This window comes from Bombus fervidus, chromosome 9, assembly GCF_041682495.2.
Source record: "Bombus fervidus isolate BK054 chromosome 9, iyBomFerv1, whole genome shotgun sequence".
NCBI classification, from domain to species: domain Eukaryota; kingdom Metazoa; phylum Arthropoda; class Insecta; order Hymenoptera; family Apidae; genus Bombus; species Bombus fervidus.
Window position 1 is genome coordinate 12,737,308 of NC_091525.1, and position 19,317 is coordinate 12,756,624.

Sequence of the window (19,317 nt, forward strand, 5' to 3'; positions counted from 1 at the left end):
TTGGTTTACAATGAGAGGTAAAGCTGCATATATGAATTCGAAAGGGAAAGAAAGAGCGAGAGACGAGCATCGGCCGAGAAAATAAATAAGAAATCAAATTTCCTGAAATCGAGAAAAAGAAATTTACGCAAAATTTAATCACAAATTGCATATTATCTTTAAAACTTTAGCCTATTGTTAGACGTACGATTTCTCATAGACTCAAAGGAGGATCGATGCTAACAATAAGCCGAATTGTTCGATAAGAAGAGAATCGTATTGGAATATTTCTGTTGTATTCTTGAAAGGTGTCGATACAATATCTGTTTAATGTTTCGAGCCTTGGTGCGTGCTCTCGCGAATGCTTCCGGATTATAAGCGCAGGTAAAAGGTGTGGTCGATCCTGGTGGATGCAACGAAAAACACGACCGCCCATTGTGAGGGATTCGATGATCCTGCGAGCTTGACGTTCAGCTCGTAAATCGGTAAAAGATCCCCTACCTGTGATCAGGATGTCGGAATAAGAGCAGGCTATCCGCTACATTACGTTCCTGACTTTTCCCAAGTTGTTTTCCAAGACCCAGAGAGATCTTACGTATTCCATTGTCAAAACGCGCACATATTTATACGTATATGTATATACTGGTAACAATTTTTCTTCTTTGAAACATCTTGAGAAAGCTCGTTGCTTTGTCCCGATATTTTTACACCTTGAAAGGATTAAAGCAGTCTATCGTAAAGTGTATCGTTTGTGTTTTTCCTGCCTTTTCTTCTTTCAAAAGATTATTTGTTTTCAGACTGCAGATATTTTTGACGTTTGGATAGATTTTATAAGAAATTAATAACGAGATGAGACTTGGAAATTTGTTTTTAGATTTTAATCATATATCGTCGTACATTTGTCGCATGGACGGTGATTTCGCGTTACTAAGAAAACAGAAAACGAAAACTCTTCACTCGCAGGAAAGAAACAGATATCCCATGATCTGGGTCGGCTTAAACTCGTTATAAATCAAAACTCTTGCCAAGGTAGACCTATTCTTGAGCGGCACGATAGCACAATGGCAACGGCACACAATCACAGACAACGGAACGAAATGCGCTCGCTCGACCGATTTGTTTGTTCGACCGCTTCGTGATCGAGTGAAATCCGCTTAATGCGATCGAAGAGTTTTCGCGTCCGTGAGAGGTATCACGGCTATGAAAACACGTGAAAGGATCGTTCGAAGCGGGTGCGAGGGTTAAACGGAAAACAGGATGGGAAAGTTAAAAAGGGAGGACAGGAGAAAGAAAAGGGGCAGCATGGACGCACACGACACGAGCTTACTTTTAGTTTCTGTACACCACTCGAAACTACCCCAGGGGTATTAATTTCGTTTTATCAAACAACGATAATACTTGCAACGACCCTCCGTTTTTGTTTGCTCTTACTCTTCGATTACGCGCGATACGTGTACGTTTAAGTTTTTAAGATGGTGAGAGTTCTCATAGGAAAAAATATTTTATTTGTACGGGGTTGCTGCGAGTTGGATTAAATCCGACGGTAATTAATCGCCATTTTACGCGTACCTTGCTTGAAATTAATTTATAGTGTAGATTACTTTACGAATAGAAAGTTACGAGTAACGTTGCCTAATAGGCACAAAGGGAAACATAATGCATTTTTTAAATAGGCGAATACCGCGGGAAATAAATTTAACGAATAATATTTACCAAAAGTTACTTGTTTTTTTAAATATATTTAATTACACATTTGTATGAACAAATTTTTTATAGTTTTGTTCCTTCTATCTAATACACTGTGACGTAGCGATTCTGGTACAATTTCGTTGCTATCATTTTATGTAAATGGGTTAATCTTACGATGCTTTATAACATTCAACAATATCCTTACTGACGTACACCGTACTTTTAGTACTATAACTATCCATCGACGGTATTTAATACAGGCTACTGTTCGACTATTTAAACGTCCTATTATCATTAACACCGTATAGTTTCTTTATTAGTTTCACGTGATACTGTTATTACGTGTGTTATCATTTTCTGTATAATACTATGGAAAAGAAGACATAACTATTGACACGAAATAAGCGATACTTTGAAAGTTAGAAGGCAGTAAAAGTGTCGCAAAAGTTGAAACTCGACTTGAATTATTCTAAAATAATCGCTAGAAGAAAGGACGACTATCCTATCCGAAAAATTCTTTTCTTCGAACGATCGTCTGTCCTCCTACTAAATGGAAAATTAAATTTCGAAGCCATAATTATTCGTTTTTCTTACTTCTCCCTGCGCTATCCTGTTTGGAAGTCTTCTCACGATCGCTGGATTCCCAGCACTTGTCAAAATCGTTTCGTACGTCGATCAACAAACTTTGCCTGCACAATTTCGAAATAGTGCTCATATTCTCCTGCTGTATATCCTTGCCACGTATCAATCGTGTAAATTTAAATTTGTTAACAATTTTTGCGAACGATCCTAACGGCTGTTGCTGCTTCGAGATCGATCTTGGAAGAGACTCGCATCCACGACTAGCTTCCGTGAGACGCACGAAAGTATCTGGATCCACGTTTATCATTCCGGCACTGGCAGATTTTACACGATCAGGACGAGAAACTGGACTGTTCGACAACTCATTCGCATTGTATTCTTTTATAAATTGTTCGACCTTTTTCTCATTCGTTGCTTCCTCCTGTGCAACACGACTGTCCGATGCCTCGTTCGACGATGAGTTCGGCGTACGATTTACATCCGATACACTTTCGTTCGTCGCTTTCTCTCGATTTTCCGAGATCCGTTCGTAATGATGAGGAAACGTCCTCGGAGAAATTTGATGTTTGGTCGACGGAGGTTCTAGCACGGAATGACAAAGCGGGCCACCGCGACGCGACAAGAAATCTTCCTTCGCACGACGTACCCTTAACGAGTGCGATTCCAGAGACGTATCTTCGGAAATCGAGTTCGTTCGACCGTCTCTTCTCGCTACCACGTTCGACAGAATCGTCAATTTATGAATAAGATCGGAAGACTGCGGATCGAATTTCGAGGAAGACGCGTCTTTCATCTTCTCGTCGACCTGGGTCTTCAAACTGGGCAAGCTGATTCTGAAAGAGGCTCGATTTTGTTGTTCGCCTGGTTTTGCTTGCACCGAGACGTCCGCTCGTTGACTCTTCTGTACGGCGGCTTGTTTAAACTCGCCGTTTCCTCCTGACGATTCCGTCGACGAAGCTCCATCTCGCTTCGTTTCTCTCGGAAACACGTTGCTTTCGCTGGTCGACGATTTTCTCGAGCTCTCCACCGATTTGCACCGTTCGAAGCTTGGTTTCTCCATAGATGCCCGTTCTTCCTTGCCATTTCCTTCGACCTTCGTTTCCTTCGCTTCGCGATCCTTCGAGGATGGGCGAAGAGGCCAAGGCAACGAAAGGGACATCCTCAACAGCGCGTCTTGACGATTTACTTTAGGGGATCCTGATCTGGATTTGCTTTTGCTTTTCCTCGTGAATACCTGATCGTCCTCCGAAGTGTCCTCCTTTTTAGCCGAATGCTCTTCCGAGCGTCGAAACGGAGAGAATATTATACGTTTCGTCCTAATGAAAACGTTTCGTGTCGGTGAGCTGGAAACTTGTTTTTTAACGTTCGATTCTTGATTAGTCGGAATATCGTGATCGCTGCTCGATCGACGACTGTTCTCAGAATTCTCGGTCGTAGCACGTTCCACCGGTGTTTTCGAGGATCTTGTTTTTTCGACGCAGCCTGTACTAGCTGTGGGCACGACTATCTTGTTCAAAGTTTCCTCGTTGATGATGATTCTCTCGAAACAACGTTCCTCGCTGCTCGGCGCTACCGTGTAAGCAGTTGTTTCGATGGTCGGTTCGCGACGACATTCGCGTGTACAAGAATTCGTATCGGATGACTGTGAAAACGTCGAAACGTTTTCCATATTACGATACTCTCGCCACTTTCTTCTCTCGACCGATCGTGCGCTCGTCGTAGCGTCTATCGAACAATCCTGTTTCTCACGGTTTGAATACTCGACGAACGATTTGGAGGATTTATAGTTGTTTAAGTGTAATTTCGTTTCCGATGAATCATGACCGATATCTAACTCTTCCTCCGCTATACTGTAATTTTCTTCGATTTTCTTTAAACTGTCGTCCCTCCGATCGGCGTAAAAAAGATCTACTTCACGCGTGGCAGGCTTCACTTCATCTAAGAGTAATTATGATATTTTTATTTCCGATTTTACGACGCTTATAGAATTTCTTAAAATACTCGACACGAATAAATTGCGCGTTAAATTACAAATGTTAATTATTATATTTATTAAGCGATTAGAACGTACCTAATTCACAAGCGTTCGGTGTTTTTGGTAAACCCGAGGTCGTTTCTTTTTTACAATTCGCCATTGACTGGATATTCGTTAAAGAGCAACGAGGAGGATCGCTGGTTGCCAGGATTATTTCCTCGTATTCGTTGTCGAGCTTATTCGTTGTTTCAGCACCGTCTTTTCCACTATTGCCGCTCTCTTCCTTTCCTACCGCTTGGTTATCAGATCGTTGCACGTGCTCCTTTTCGCTCGATAACTCCTGGTTGTACCGACAGGTCGCTATTTTTGATTGCGCTATGATAAAACTTTATTCTGAAGACAATGATCTTTCTTTCGTCGTTACTTTCATTTTTGTTACTTTCCCTTGAAGAATCGGTTCGAACGTTAGAAACAAACTAAGGACTTTTTTGAAACGAATTAATCTTCGAGCTTTCACGTTGAATTTTCTCTAAGTTGTATTTACACATTTGTCACCAATTGTAAGGAAAACAAGTAACGAAATAAAATAAAAAATATTTGGAAGGCAGAATGATAAACTGCGCTATAAAATTTCACAAAATCTACCATTGTTTCTTTTATGCCTGCACCAAAAATAGAACGATTTCCAAGATTCCATTCACGGATAGTTTTGTTTTCGTTCGTTTCTAGAACGGAAAACAAGGTATTCTTTACTTGGTTTTCGTCACCAACCTCAAAACCTATCACAAGCTTCGTTAATTACCTTGTCAAACTTACCATCGGATACGTGCTTCTCCGCGTCTCTTCCAATTGCTTCTTTATCGACTGGTGATGTTACAGGAACATCTTCTCTAAAAATGGAAAAATTTGTGAAGGTGTAATTCGTTTCTTCGTACAGTAAGTTCTTGCAGAACAAACGTTGATTTCGTATACCTTTCGAAATTAACGCGACTTTGATCTTTTACTTTCTTTTCTTCTTTTATAACGTTAGATTCTGTATCTCCATCTGTCGAACAAATCGAACTACTTGATTTGACAGAATCTTTGTCCAACTCTTCTTTAATACCAGACATCTGCTTTTTACTCGTTGAACTCGCGGAGAACCAATGCTCCGATTCTTCGTTGTTCGGGGAGATTTTTTCATTATTCCAAGATTTCGTCGTTTCGGATTGTTCCAGACTCAGACTGTCTTCGCTCGAGAAACTTTTCCTTTGACTCCACTTGTTAGATTTCCAAAGATTGTGATCAGAATTTTCCTCGATCTCGATCAAAAATACCGGGGATGGTTCGTGACTGGAAGTGACTGTACCGAGTGGTACGGCGATACTAGTGGTTTCGCTCGCTGCAACCGAATATACCGGTGTTTGATGGGGTTGCACCCTCTCCAGGGGACTTGCAGTTTCCTCGATAACGTCTTCGATGTCTACGATCATCGCCTCCGGTTCGGAGTCATCCATTATATCTTCGGCTACGTCCTCTGTTCTCCGAGAATCCACTGAAAAAATGAAATTTTGAAATTACGAGGATATTGATTAACAGGCTACGCCTATCTTCACACTAGAATTACCAATGACAAGTATATAAAAATATACATGTATATGTACGTAACGTACAGGAAAATCTTTATTCGCATACTTCACCAAAAATCATTCGAATTCCTAAAAATGCACCGCTATAAATTTATAAAATTTCTGTGAATAGTTATAAATTACGAAACAACTTTAAATGATAATACTTACTAGTATCTGGCAAGATATCGACGCGATCCAAATCTTTCAATCTATTCGTGAGACGATCCAATGACTGTAAGCTGTTCGAACGGCGTACGAAAAACGCAGTTTGATCAGATTTCTCGATCATGGCGCCGACGGATTTCGATCTCTTCAAACAGCCGCCTTTCAACGATACCGGTTCGTTGCTTCCAACTTCTAAATAATTACCTATTGAAACGATCATGTGAAGAAAACTGTCTTATCGGCGAATGATAAATTAAAATCTTACTTGTGGGTGAATTCGTTGATGTTTCGATAGTCGATCGTCTCAGAGAAGGTATATAAGGTGGTCCTAGGAGGCGGAAGGTGGAGGATGTGGGCGATATTCCACGATACCGTTCCCAATCGTATAGTTTTCTTGTGAATTCTCGTGAAATACCTTCGAATCTGTAGGATCCGACGGACGTTCGTACGAAAACTTCGTTGCTATCGTTTAGACTCTGTGTTCCATCGGCATATGATCTTAAATAAAATATACACATTAGTGAGATGCGTGCCATTGCCAGGCTGTTTGATTTCATCTAAACATGAAAATTAATAGATTTAGAAATTTTTGTAAATATTTCTTCAATTATTGGTATTGTTGTTATTATCTTTAATCGAAACGTTAGAAGAAAAGAGTAGAGTAGAATTTCTATTTACGATTAGTTTACATTTAATGTCAATGTTAATAAATAAAACATATATTTGCGTTATACCTTGAATCTGCATCAAAACACTCTTCCAACTGTTGAGCGTCACACCCCCGTCTCTCTTTAATCGTATTATTATTAAAAAATGATAGTAACCTTTCTAGAACGAAAAATTCGGTTTCATCTATCCCAGACGCGATTCTATGTTGATGCGATTTCGATCGTATCGGGTATTGGGAATCATGATTGCCAGTCTCGTTCGTTCTCTTCGAATTTTCGATTTTTCGTGCAAAATCTTCGCAGAGCTGAGACTTCCCCTCGTTAGCGATGTCTCCGCATTCGCTGTTAACTTGCGGGGTTGCGATCTCTCTATTTCTGTGCTCGGTTTTCGAAGGAGATCTCCAAAGTTGCCAGTCGGTCAAACGACGTCGTTTGATCCTCTGTTGTTCAAAGGGAGCGCTTCCTCGTCGTACTTTCTTTGCGCGTTTCCAGTCCTGCAGCTTCTTCCTAAATTCAGGAGCTAATCTTTCTTCGGACAATAAACTTTCTCGGGGACTTGGCAAACTGGGCGAAATTTCGCGAACTTCTTTCGTGGCAACGCGAGGCGGAAGATTTTTTAAACGTTCCCATTCGATCAGTTTTTGATGGAATTCGGTTCCCAGTTTTTCCCTAAGAGCTCGGTAATCTCGTCGTGTGCCCACTTGCGCGTTCGATGGTGTTGCCTTCTCGATATTTTCCACGCTGTCGTTATGATTACAGCCGATCGATGATGCTTCCAGTCCTGCTGAGTAAGAAAAAGAATTGTTATCGATGTTGAATTTTAGTGCGATCGATCATAGAAGTGCTGGTTAATTAATTAATGGATGAAAAACAGCGTTTATCCGACCTTAGTGATTCATCGATTGGCAAAAGTTTATAATAAATCGTTCTCTACCAATCTCGTCAAATATAAAGCGATACTTTGTATTATTACCGTTTATATCGATTATCAGAACTACTACGAACTTTTCGACCATTCCAATATCAAAAAATCGTCTTCTTTTGTCGCACGGAGATCGGCTGTTTGATTACTTTCTATTCGTATATTTGGCATGTTGGTCGCAAAATTTATCGTCCCTGTTACTCGTAAAATTCATAGCAATATTATCAAGTATTCTGTACAGGGTAAGCAATGCGGCAAGGCACTATGTAAAAGACCGCAAGACGTTAAAAGGGAAACGATATTACCGAAATGTAAAGAATATCAAGAGAAACTTGCTAAATGTCCAAAACTATCTACGGAACAGCGATGTTGTAAGAAACTGTTTGCAAAACCTCCACCAAAAGTAATAAACGCGTACATTATTCTATCACATTAACACAATGATCCTCGACAACGATTTGTAACTTTACATTTCAGTGCAAAGAAAGAAGCGTCGTGGATGTTTACCAAAAAGCGTACGAGAACGTTACGAAACAGGCCAACGCTATCTTGAATAACATTCAAAACGAATCAAAATCTATGTTCGTCCAATTAACGAAAGACATAGAACTGTCGAAAAATAACGAGCAGGTAATGGTGAAAGGAATTTTGCACGACATCAAGAAAACGCTTCAGAAGTTGCTGGCAGTGGATCCATCGTTCGGTTCTATGAAACGCAAATCTGCTATGTCGCTGAATCACGAGGTTCGCCAGGCTTTCGAGAACGTGGAATACGACGTCGTACCCCGAATAAAACGAATAAAAGTAAATATCGAGTGTTTAGAACGCGACGTGCTGGTTTGCATCGATCGTGCCAAATCTCTGATACTCTCCTGTCGAAAATGCAAAACTCCGCAAGCGTTGGCCAAATGCATCGAAGGAAACGCGGTGTACGCGGAGAAGATATTGGACAAAACGTCTCAGAACGCGCAAACTGGTTTGAATAAAATCGAATCGTTGCAACGTGGAATTTTGGAATATCACAAGGCATCGTTAACGAATGTTTCGCAAACGTGTCGCAAAAGGGGCGAAGCATTCTTGGAACATCTAAACAATTGTGTCGCTGCTGCTAAAAACGAACAGAAACGGCGATCATCGTGAAACTGGTCCTCTTTGAAAGAAATATCGTTATACGAATAGGTAAATTATTAAATTACCGTCTTGAAAAAGCATCTGTCTGGAAACGACGTTGATGAAATTCGATGAGATGCTCGAAGTTGAATTCGTTAGAAACGCTCGTCTCACTTTGTTCCATTTGGAGTCCGACCTCTGTGCTTTTGACGAAAGAATCGCCGATTCTCCACCGTATGATCGCTGTTACATTGTAATAAAAACGTGTGAAGTTTAAACAGTTAATTAATCAAAATTAACTAAATCAATAATTAAGGTAAATAATTCGTGGACAAAATGTATGTCTTCGAAATATAAGAAGAGATTAATTTTTCATTTATAGAGGAAAACGATGTTAACCTGTCGTTTAAAATCCTTGTTTATAGACAGGTCTCGGTACGTCTTCCTGGGCTGTGGAGAATTTCCGGCAGAGGTGTTCGTATTGAAAAAGAGTGGTGAGTTTGATTCCGGGGAAGATACGTATCTGTTGTCCTCGTCGTGCGAAGGTATCGTAATAGTTAAAGTTGGCGTTGATCTCTTTGATGTCGATTCTGTATCTTTTTCGTCTATTTTATTCGACGATAGCATCGCGTGATCGTTATCCGATGTAATCCGAATTAATGGTTTTCCTTGTCCGATCTAGTTTTGTATAAAAATTGTATTTTGATAATGGAAAGATTTATATCGAGTAAATATTTTATAGTAAAGCGAATCATGATTTGAACTATATTATACTTTCGTATCTGTCGTTATCAATACGATAACAGCTAATGATTTTTGTCCGAGTAAAATTTATTTGTGAGAATTGATGTACGAAAGTAAATATTACGTTCGTAAATACATATATCGCAAAGATAAAGTATGTGGAAAACAAAAGTTAGCGGATATTTAGCTAATTAAACCGCACCCAAATGTGTAAAGATAATAGACGATAAAATATAATTTAATAAGTAACAATAACGTTTTGTTTACCTCATTTGTTAGACCCGTTTCGTTAACTTGCAAAGTGTCCAGTATAAGGATATTATCGTCGAGAGATTTGCTATGCCAATTTCCATAATCTGCCTCTTTATTACATTTTCTCTTTAAGGATTGATAATCTAAATGATTTAAAGCACTTTTCTGTGAACCTAAAAAAACGTAACGAATTACGAAAAAAACATGGATATACGATCATCTATCAAGACCGAGTTTCAAAATTTAGTCCGAGTGATTTAGTTACAAACGATCCTCGTGTCTTTCGTTTAAATGATTAATTTGCAAAAAGATGATAATGGGACCGACTGTAATGGGAAAAATATTTGCAACGAATACATATATATGTAAACAAAAGTTTAGGAATTTCGTACAATCATAAAATCCTTCGTTGAACGAAGATGGAGATGAGCCAAAGAGCGTGCCTGTGTTACAAGGTTCGTTAACGGGTGACGAAGTGGCCGTATTGTTCGATTCCTTAATTTCAACATCTGCATTTCTATGATATTTAGTCGTTGGAGTGGAGGGAGAGGCGGTGGTCGTCGATGACGTGCTCGTTGTCATCGATGGATCCATTATTTCCGTATCGTTCGTGTAAGCCCTTTCCCACTTGAATGCAGCTTTAACCCTGGTCCACTTTGAAACTTTCGGTGCGCTCCCAGAAATTTCATCCGTCGACGTTTGTTTATCGACGTCGAATTTATTTCTCGTTTGTCTGGACGAGGACGATCGGATATTGCGCTTTTGAAACGGCGAATCCCTGCAATTCGACAACATAGCGTCTAACAAGGATTCTGCGAATCCGGTATCCTCCTCGCAAACGTTGATCGTCGCGTCCTTGTCTCGCTCGAAAGCATTTTCCAACTTCTGATTGGCATTACGGAGTACTTTCAGACGCTCTAAATTCCTGACGCGTCTAAAAAATTTGGAATTGCGATCCCTGAGCTCGAGAATTTCCTCGGCGAAAGCATACAGACGATCCAACTGCTCGAAGGCGTCTTCCGCGTAAAGACTTGAAATAGCCATTGCAGACATAGCAGAATTTCTCGAAGGACACTCCGAGGTTTGACCTTCGAACGGCAACGTCCCGAAATCCGTCAAGTAGGCGATTATGTCTTCGTCTTCATCGACGTTTCGACTCTGTCCTATTTCCGCCTGATTTCGCGTATTTTGCAGACGCCATAGGCTCGCCCATGGATCCGGTGGAGGTACAGGTAAATCACTCTCATCCACTTTGTGTTTAGCCTTGGATAATGTCTTTTGTTCGTTAACACGGCTCGTGCATTGTCGACCGATATTCCTTTCGGTCTTTTGACCGCTCTGATCGATGAACTTCTCATTATCCACCATTTGGCTAGTTTTATCTAATACGCGTTTTACATGTGCGTTTTAAGCTGTTCGCTCTCTCTCTCTCTCTCTCTCTCTCTCGCGCGTTTGTCAATTGAATTATTAATATTCTAAATATATCAGAGTAATCTAATTTTAGAATACATCTTTTTTCATGGACATTATAGGCGTAGCACCGAATCGAGTTTAGACACCTCTGGTAACAAAGTTTGGAATATTTAGAAATTGTAACATCTATTTATTTAATTTGAAATTAACACAGTACAGAATGACAGTCACTGCTGAAGTATTTAACTATAATGCCTTTTATCTTCGATGCTGAAGTCAAGGTAACGGGGACGAACAATGAACAGCACCAAATTTTGTATCACTCTTTCGTTACACATCAGTAACAATTTACTTGTTTGATCCTCTATCGCTGATCCAACACGAAGTAAACACACGACCGATGGTATTTTACCGTACGTTTAATTATTAATGAAACCGATATTATTACGAATATTCGTGTTAAGGAATATCGCTAGGTCTTGCGGCGAATATCTCGAAGGTTCGCGGTGGGAATGCATTTTTTACGTTTGGCGGCGTCAAGAGAGCCGCGGAAGAAGCGGCCTGAAATCGCAACAACGTCCTCGCGTGATTATTTTCGGTAGCGAGCATTCGGCATTCGTATTTACAACGAATACAAGAGCGTATTCGTGACGACGAGGCTTTCCACCACGTTCGAAGAGCATGCGCGAGAGCATGTCCACGATAACCACGTAAAAGAGACGGTCTTCCTGTTCTCGTCGAAAATAGACGGTGGAAAGACTATGGCGTATACTCTCGAATAGCCGCCCACGTTTGTATTTATATGCGTCTGCATGCCATGTACTGATTGCAATACAACTATTTTTTGCTGCACCTTTACCGCCATATTTTTTATTATATTTTCTACCATACCATACACGAAAGAAATTTGCCTAATTCTCATGTATTATAGAAACATTTATGACTGCTACCGAAATATGAATAACGATCTGCTTTGTTTTTTTTTTTTTTTTACAACATAACTATAGTCCATAAAGAATTATTTATAATTTATCGAGATTATAAAAATATGAACATTAAGAAGTTATTCTTGCATCGGTAAACGGGTTAGGTCAGGCATTCGTGACCCTGCAACAGCAGCACCTGAAACCATTAACTCGTTAAATTCGTTCAACATTTTTAATCACCAAGTTTACTTACTCAACAAAATTCCTGACATAATGTAGATACTAGTAAGACACTGTATATTTAGAAAGAGTTTAGTAAAACTACCAACCAAGTATGGAAACATTCTGGATAAACCGATAACCGTACCCCTGAAATTATACTAAATTCACTAAAAATTTCATATATCTTTGTATACGTTACTAACAAAAAAATATGCGTCTAATTACAGAAACTGTTTCATAATTAACCTTACGCCGGTAAAATAATTTTCCAGTAAAATTATCGAAGTTGTCGTACGACCAATCGCGTAAGCTGCTAGTACGATCAATGAAAGAACGATTTGTACTATATTATGAACTGTAAATAATAAACCAAGACACGCGGCTGTTCCCGCTAATCCTGAAAGTACTAAAAAATAAAATCGAAAAGATTTGTCCTTAATAATATAGCAACGTTAGAATGAATAGTATACTAACGATACGCTTACCTAGAAATATTTTTCTACCAATAACATCGATACCAATTAGCAACAAAATTTCTCCTAATATGTAGCTCAAAGATAAATAGAAAAGAATTCTAAAACGATCCGTGTCTATGTCTTGACAATTTTGCAAAAATCCTAATGCCAAGTTCTCTATATCGACAACGCATGTAGAATTCTTCTTTGCTGATTTGTTAAAGTTTTCTGTTTCTTGAAACAATTGCGTATTCCAAAGAGCAACCCAAATGATTCTGGTTATCGTAATCATATTATCAAAACAAATGATAGAGCGTATTTAACGCGATTACGTTTAATAGAAAACGATATGTTACCCTGGAAATTGTAAAAGATTGATACAAAGTCCTAATATGGTGGTACATTTAAATGGTGCGCTGCATATCTTGCGGATTCGTTTGCGTGTTTTTATACAGAATGTCCGTACTATTTTACTCACATTTCCTGTATTTTCTTCATCTTCCTCGTCTGGTCGAACACAATTGTCTAAAGTACGTAACTGGAATAATAAAATGTATTACTGTATATTATATATTTCAGTCGCTGAAATTTTATATAAAAGATTTGCAGCTTATAAAACGAGAGAGAGAGAGATGACTTAATATAAGATAATCGTACTGTATAAGTATCGGCATGCTTCGAATTATTAATTGCATAGATCTGCCGTAACACAGTTAGCGCTTCTTCGTACCGACGCCGATAAAGCAAGTATCTAGGACTTGCCGGTAATAAACTAGTCGCACATGCCATGATCAAATTCGGTATACCTCCTAATCCTATAAGGACTCGCCAAGAATTTGGTCGAAATTTTTTGTTTTGTAATCGCACGATCGAAGGCATCAGTAGCCATGACAATCCTATTTTCAATTACCATAAAACGTTTAATGACTTTAGGACTTTCGTACTCCTTTATAATCTTTACCTAAAGCAGACACATAACCAATAACTCCTAATACATCCAAAACAACTAAACAAAAGCCTCTTCGTTTCATGGGCAAAAATTCGATTACATATACTCTTAAAACCACGTTATTACCAGCTAATCTAAAAAAATATACATTATTATACATATGTAACGAGCAGATATATTTAGCTTTACGTGTATACATACCTCATTTATTATGCATGACAATTACATATGTGATTTCATAGATAGTAATTGGACTTACCCCAGTCCAAGTACAAATATCGAAAGGTATATCAGCAAAGTAGTTTGCGCAAAGGATAAACTGATAGTGGCGCAAAACACAGCGATCATAGTAGCGGGAATCGATCCTTTACGTCCACTTGCATCGATTATTATTCCGAATACAAATGCTCCTACAGCCATTCCTATACACAATCTTATTTTCATAAAATATTATAAATTATCTAAATATAAAATATTTTATAATTTATTTTAAATATATTTTATTTGGAAACGTAAAGACGCAAAGTAAAAAGATTTATAACATCGTTGAATTAGGATCAATGAGGTTTTAAAACGGTCTCTGCTAACCAGTTATTTTTCATTCTACCAAGGAGACTACAGGGTTTATGTAACCAGTAATTGCCTGATATGTGATCAGATTATTTTCCGCTTACTGTTAAAGTAATGGCAAGAGAACCTCGCTTGATGACCTTACTGAATTAGTTATACTAGAGGGGAAATTTGGTTAGTTGGTACAAATCTGGTTATACCATCATTGTAATTTATATTTACATATAATTGACCTGTGACGTCATTTAGTTACTAATATTGTTAAAAAAATAGTAAGGAAGAACCCCTTTCATGATCACTTATTCAAGATTTCTTCATTATTTCTCAACACCAATAAATCCTATGTAATAAGCAATATGCTTTTTTTTATCATCGTTTCATAATCTCTTTTTCTATATTGCCTAACTTATGAGATTTCTTTATCTTTGTTTTTACGGCAGCAGAGGAACTAAATAGCGTTGGAACCATATTTCACCTTATTCAATTGTATATAATTTTGATTTACTTATATTTACATACGTAAATTTTTATACATATATATATGTATGTATATGTACCTAAAGTTAACATAGCATACACAGTAGTCACCTGGCTTGTATTTAGGCTTAAATCACATGCCATAAATGGAATTATAACTAAAATAATTGGAAGAACGCAAGCTTCTGCAAATGCACACATACCACATAATCCAACAATAAAGCAATGACAAAGCCCACATCCTGTAATTAAATATCAAATTTTATGAATATAGTTATAATGTTTTAATGTTTTATTCCATACTGGTCGTTGAATAAAAATATTTCTCTCTTTTTCTGTGCCTTGAGTTATTAAGCTAGCCTTGAATTTCCTAACCATTCTAATGAATCATTTTCTAATTTTACGTTTCTCATTTTCTAGTGTTACGTTACAGCCGATAAAAAGAATTCAATAACTTATAATAAAGAGATGTTGAAGTAGTGTAATTTCAAAAAATATTGTACTATCATAATAGAAAGTATTGTACAAATATAAATAAATTATAGTTATTCTTGATACATTCTCTCTATATTTTAAGATTAATAATAATTTCAAAACGTTATTATTGAATTCGTCATTTTGTAGGCTATGATATAATACTAAATACATTTACATCAAAAACATCTTAATAAAAAATGTGATATGAAAAAGTGAAATATTTCTATTCAGTGCTCCATCAAGAACATATTTCGTAAATTATGTATTGATCAGTTTTTAACATAGTAAATAAATGAATTATTTAAATTTCTTAACCTGCTTTAGCTATAACCTTTTCACAGTTATTAGTCATCATATATTATAGAATTTGGTAGATACTGATTTACAGAATTCCATTTGCTACACTGAGAAGTTATTGAGACATACATTTATCATCTTACCGTAATAACACCAATTCAGTAATTTCAAATTCATACTCTCAAAATTAAGTTGTTAACAAAAACTATTTAATAATTGAAAATAACAATCTTCACTTTGAAGACACACAATTATACACATAGAAACATTAAACAAAAATAATGGAGAATATTAAATAAATAATTTAAGTACACAATATATGAAATACATTTATTGTAGGGAATGAAAATAGTTCATATTGAAAATATAATTAGCATTGATATTTAAATAACATCCTATTCATTACAAAATAATATACTGATTTTTAGTACGGATAAAGTATCATACACAAATGACAGCTTTAATAAAATGTAGGAATCATTTTAATTTGTGCATTTATGTATCCTTGAAGTATTCCTTAGAAGCAGCCACATCAGGCTTCATAGTCTTCTTTCCTGGTTTCCAGCCAGCAGGACATACTTCTCCATGTTTATCAGTATACTGGAATGCTTGAACTAAACGCAGAGTCTCATCAACAGATCTACAAATATATGAATTTGTTATGTAGAACAGCATTAAAAACTATATGTTATATATAAAAACATTATTTTATCACATCAATTTTACCTGCCAACTGGTAAATCATTAATAGTAACTTGACGTAGCTTTTGTTTATCATCTATGATAAAGAGACCACGGAATGGAATTCCGCTTTCTTCATCAAGCACGCCATAATCGCGTGCAATTTTAGTGCTTTTGTCAGCAAGAAGGGGAATGTTCATTTCACCAAGACCACCCTGTTTACGTGGTGTATTTACCCATGCCAAGTGACTGAAGTGAGAATCAGTAGATGCAGCAATGAGTTTACAACCAATTTTTTCAAATTCTTCGGCACGATCAGAAAAGGCAATGATTTCAGTTGGGCAAACAAATGTACTGTAAAGCAAGTGATCACGTATCAGTATATGACATGTTAAACTATACATATAATGCCAAATATAAAAATTATAAAATGATATATTTACAAGTCTAATGGATAGAAGAACAATACAACATATTTCCCTTTGTAGTCAGAAAGGGAAATTTCTTTAAATTCTCCCTTTACAACTGCAGTACCATTGAAAGCAGGAGCAGGTTTCTGAAGTGCTGGGACTGGCATGATTATGTTTTGTATTACTGCAACAAAAAGAAGATTTCTATCAATAAGATTGAAATTACTTGATGAAGCAAATTATAGAACTTTGTTGAGCTTGTAAAAGAACGAAAGTTTTTCTGTATAGTGGCTTGTTATAAACAAATTATATATAACAATTATTTCTTTATATGAAATATATGAAAAATGTAGATATTCATAAAATTGTAAATATTTGTATTTTAAGTATACAAAATCCATAGCCAAGTCATTTGATTTAAAATAATATTAATATATTTTAACATAATCTACAAAACAACACAATCTAACAAAACAAGTGTAACAAATTTATATACTTGTATGAACAATATGATGCAATTATTTACTTATAGTAAAGTTATATAAATAAAAATTTATAATATATATAATATAATATTTTTAATTAAAGATCATTTTATCGTATGTCTCAAATTTTATAACATTATTATAGTCGAATTTATTTTACCTATAAAGAAGAGTAACGAACTTTTTCCGTTATATCTTTAACCTTCGGCTTATCGCTGTTACATAAATTCGAATTCTCTTCTTTGTTATCTAAATATTACGTATAAATTTGTTTAAAAATAAGAAAAAAATATATTTCGTAATATTTCGCATTTCTTATGAAATTAATATATAAATAATTTTAGAAAATGAAATATCAAAAATTATTACTAATTAATGTATTTGAAAATTAGCTGAATAATAGTAGATGAATAACGTGATTGATTATTAAAAGCAATGAATCTTCTAGAACTGATGAAATAATAGACCGGTAAGGTCAAGCATTTCAAATTACAAAAAATATAAACATATAATTAAGGTGTTTTATAAAATGTTAAAAATTGGCACAATTATGTAAAATAGTCTATATTAGATATTTACATCCGAAAGAAAACTTTGTTTCAATTATGCTGACTGTCCAGATTTAAACGTAAAAGATTATAGATTTATTTTGCAAGTATAAAATTTTTCCCATACTTATGCAAGTACCACACAATCATCGACCTTTCGAAATACATATTGTAGCACATATTTCATATAATACAATTAAATGCTATCTGTGAAACTAATGAATTGATTTCTAGTAGTAACGTCGATATTCAGGCTTTCTACAATATCTTTTTTGTATGATTTTGAACCATCGAGAACCTTCCGAAGGAAGGAACAGAATATATAGATCTTTGCAAAAAAAAAGTCAAATACAAACGATTTCAATCTAAGTTTAATGGAATAATAAAATATAATTCTTATCCTTAATGCTTATCTATAAATATCTGTAATATTTAACAATTATTAAATTTACACTTACAAATATTGTTAAAATATTTATAAAAACAACTGAATAACGATTGAAAGTATTCCAAAATGAATTAAATATAAATACTACGCTAGAATAACAATTGCGTACAATTACAATTTTTTGTGATAAAGTCTACTTACTTTGTAATTTATAGGTAAGATCAAGTGAACTCTCTCGCTTCCAAAGAAGTATGTGAATGGTAATTGATTCCAGTAGAATGTACGTAGTAATATTTGCAACCGCAATCGAAGAAGACTATATGCGCCATCTGTAGTATGTACATACCGCCATCTAAGTTTTCATGCCGGTGCGGTTTATTCTTTAAAGAAATATCAGTCTTCTTTTTTAATAGGTATTATTAAATATTATTTATATATAATACTTGCAAACAAAAAGAATGCAAGCTCTAATTTCATTGTTAATTTCAACAAATGTACATTTCTTATTATTTAGAAATAAATATTAGAAGTGATTAGCGACTAATATTACTAACTGATTTACTAATATAATAGTGAGCAATTTGTTCCATACCTGCGATTTTGTTTAAACTTGAATAAAAAAGAGTTACGTAAAATAAATATGATTACTTTTAATTGTGCTTTAGAACTAAACTTAACTTATCCTCAATGTAGAAAAAACCCCAGAAAATTTCATCATTTTTATTTCGTAGTTTGCTTATTAGAGTTAAATCTAATGCTAACGTAAACCATTTCTCAATAATTCAAACTAGGTCGGGTGAATAGTCGTATTAATTCGGCCGTTGTGTGGCGGCTGGCCAGCATTCCGCTGCTTTACCTAACTAAGATCCAACGAATTTATTCAGTTATTCTTTAAACGGACTAAACAGAGAAATGCTGTCCGACCGCCTCACGATAACCAACTTAATACTAGTATTAACCCAACCCAGTTTGAAAATCGAGCGTCGGTTATATGTACAGACAAAAATTGTTGAAAGTATTGAGCTTTATGACATATTTCAAAATTGATGAAATGTATCAACATATTTCAAAATGAATCACAAAATAAAAATAGCGAAATTTTCTAGAATTTTTGTTAGATTGGAATTAGGTTTAGGTTTAGTTGTAAAGTAAGATTAAAAATACTTATAATTGTTTAAGATACCTTTTTGTAATATTTTGCTCATTTAAATAGCCCTTGTTGATATATTAAAGTTTGAAAAAATCGGAGATACTACCCAAATCGCTCATTATTACACTGTTTCTTTGTAACAGAAATACCTATAGATGTCTTTCAGTGAAAAT

At 35.9% G+C, this 19,317-nt stretch overlaps 4 protein-coding genes across 12 annotated transcripts; 1 reads left to right on the forward strand and 3 right to left on the reverse strand.

Annotated features, from left to right (window-relative positions):
- Positions 1 to 1,951: 1,951 nt before the first annotated feature.
- LOC139990999 (uncharacterized) lies at positions 1,952 to 11,898 on the reverse strand. 5 transcript variants are annotated; one of them, XM_072010716.1, is made up of 12 exons: positions 10,089 to 11,898; positions 9,712 to 9,869; positions 9,100 to 9,378; positions 8,787 to 8,943; positions 6,735 to 7,449; positions 6,266 to 6,498; positions 6,004 to 6,192; positions 5,198 to 5,759; positions 5,042 to 5,115; positions 4,871 to 4,950; positions 4,322 to 4,565; positions 1,952 to 4,188 (listed from the first exon to the last, which is right to left on the reverse strand). In XM_072010716.1, the coding sequence occupies exons 1-12, from the start codon at positions 11,062 to 11,064 to the stop codon at positions 2,246 to 2,248; spliced, it is 5,610 nt and encodes a 1,869-aa protein (XP_071866817.1). In that variant the 5' UTR covers positions 11,065 to 11,898; the 3' UTR covers positions 1,952 to 2,245. The 5 variants fall into 5 exon arrangements, with proteins under 5 accessions (XP_071866817.1, XP_071866816.1, XP_071866820.1 ...); XM_072010715.1 differs by having other exon boundaries at positions 6,004 to 6,204; XM_072010719.1 differs by lacking the exon at positions 4,871 to 4,950 and having other exon boundaries at positions 4,322 to 4,600.
- On the forward strand, positions 7,760 to 8,858 carry LOC139991085 (uncharacterized). Its single transcript, XM_072010900.1, has 2 exons — positions 7,760 to 7,961; positions 8,036 to 8,858. Exons 1-2 carry the CDS (start codon positions 7,760 to 7,762, stop codon positions 8,728 to 8,730), a joined length of 897 nt encoding a protein of 298 aa, XP_071867001.1. The 3' UTR covers positions 8,731 to 8,858.
- Positions 11,899 to 12,084: 186 nt separating the features above from the next.
- LOC139991020 (synaptic vesicle 2-related protein) lies at positions 12,085 to 15,674 on the reverse strand. 4 transcript variants are annotated; one of them, XM_072010785.1, is made up of 9 exons: positions 14,250 to 15,674; positions 13,921 to 14,083; positions 13,674 to 13,795; positions 13,370 to 13,608; positions 13,069 to 13,250; positions 12,743 to 12,987; positions 12,483 to 12,663; positions 12,289 to 12,404; positions 12,085 to 12,231 (listed from the first exon to the last, which is right to left on the reverse strand). In XM_072010785.1, exons 2-9 carry the CDS (start codon positions 14,079 to 14,081, stop codon positions 12,173 to 12,175), a joined length of 1,305 nt encoding a protein of 434 aa, XP_071866886.1. In that variant the 5' UTR covers positions 14,082 to 14,083; positions 14,250 to 15,674; the 3' UTR covers positions 12,085 to 12,172. The 4 variants fall into 4 exon arrangements, 3 of the variants coding, with proteins under 3 accessions (XP_071866886.1, XP_071866885.1, XP_071866884.1); XR_011800721.1 differs by having other exon boundaries at positions 12,509 to 12,663; positions 13,921 to 15,674; XM_072010784.1 differs by having other exon boundaries at positions 12,504 to 12,663; positions 13,921 to 15,674.
- Positions 15,675 to 15,794: 120 nt separating this feature from the next.
- On the reverse strand, positions 15,795 to 18,346 carry Prx2 (Peroxiredoxin 2). 2 transcript variants are annotated; one of them, XM_072010816.1, is made up of 4 exons: positions 18,196 to 18,346; positions 16,607 to 16,757; positions 16,209 to 16,517; positions 15,795 to 16,122 (listed from the first exon to the last, which is right to left on the reverse strand). In XM_072010816.1, the coding sequence occupies exons 2-4, from the start codon at positions 16,738 to 16,740 to the stop codon at positions 15,978 to 15,980; spliced, it is 588 nt and encodes a 195-aa protein (XP_071866917.1). In that variant the 5' UTR covers positions 16,741 to 16,757; positions 18,196 to 18,346; the 3' UTR covers positions 15,795 to 15,977. The 2 variants fall into 2 exon arrangements, with proteins under 2 accessions (XP_071866917.1, XP_071866918.1); XM_072010817.1 differs by lacking the exon at positions 18,196 to 18,346 and adding an exon at positions 17,219 to 17,290.
- Between the last annotated feature and the right edge of the window lie 971 nt (positions 18,347 to 19,317).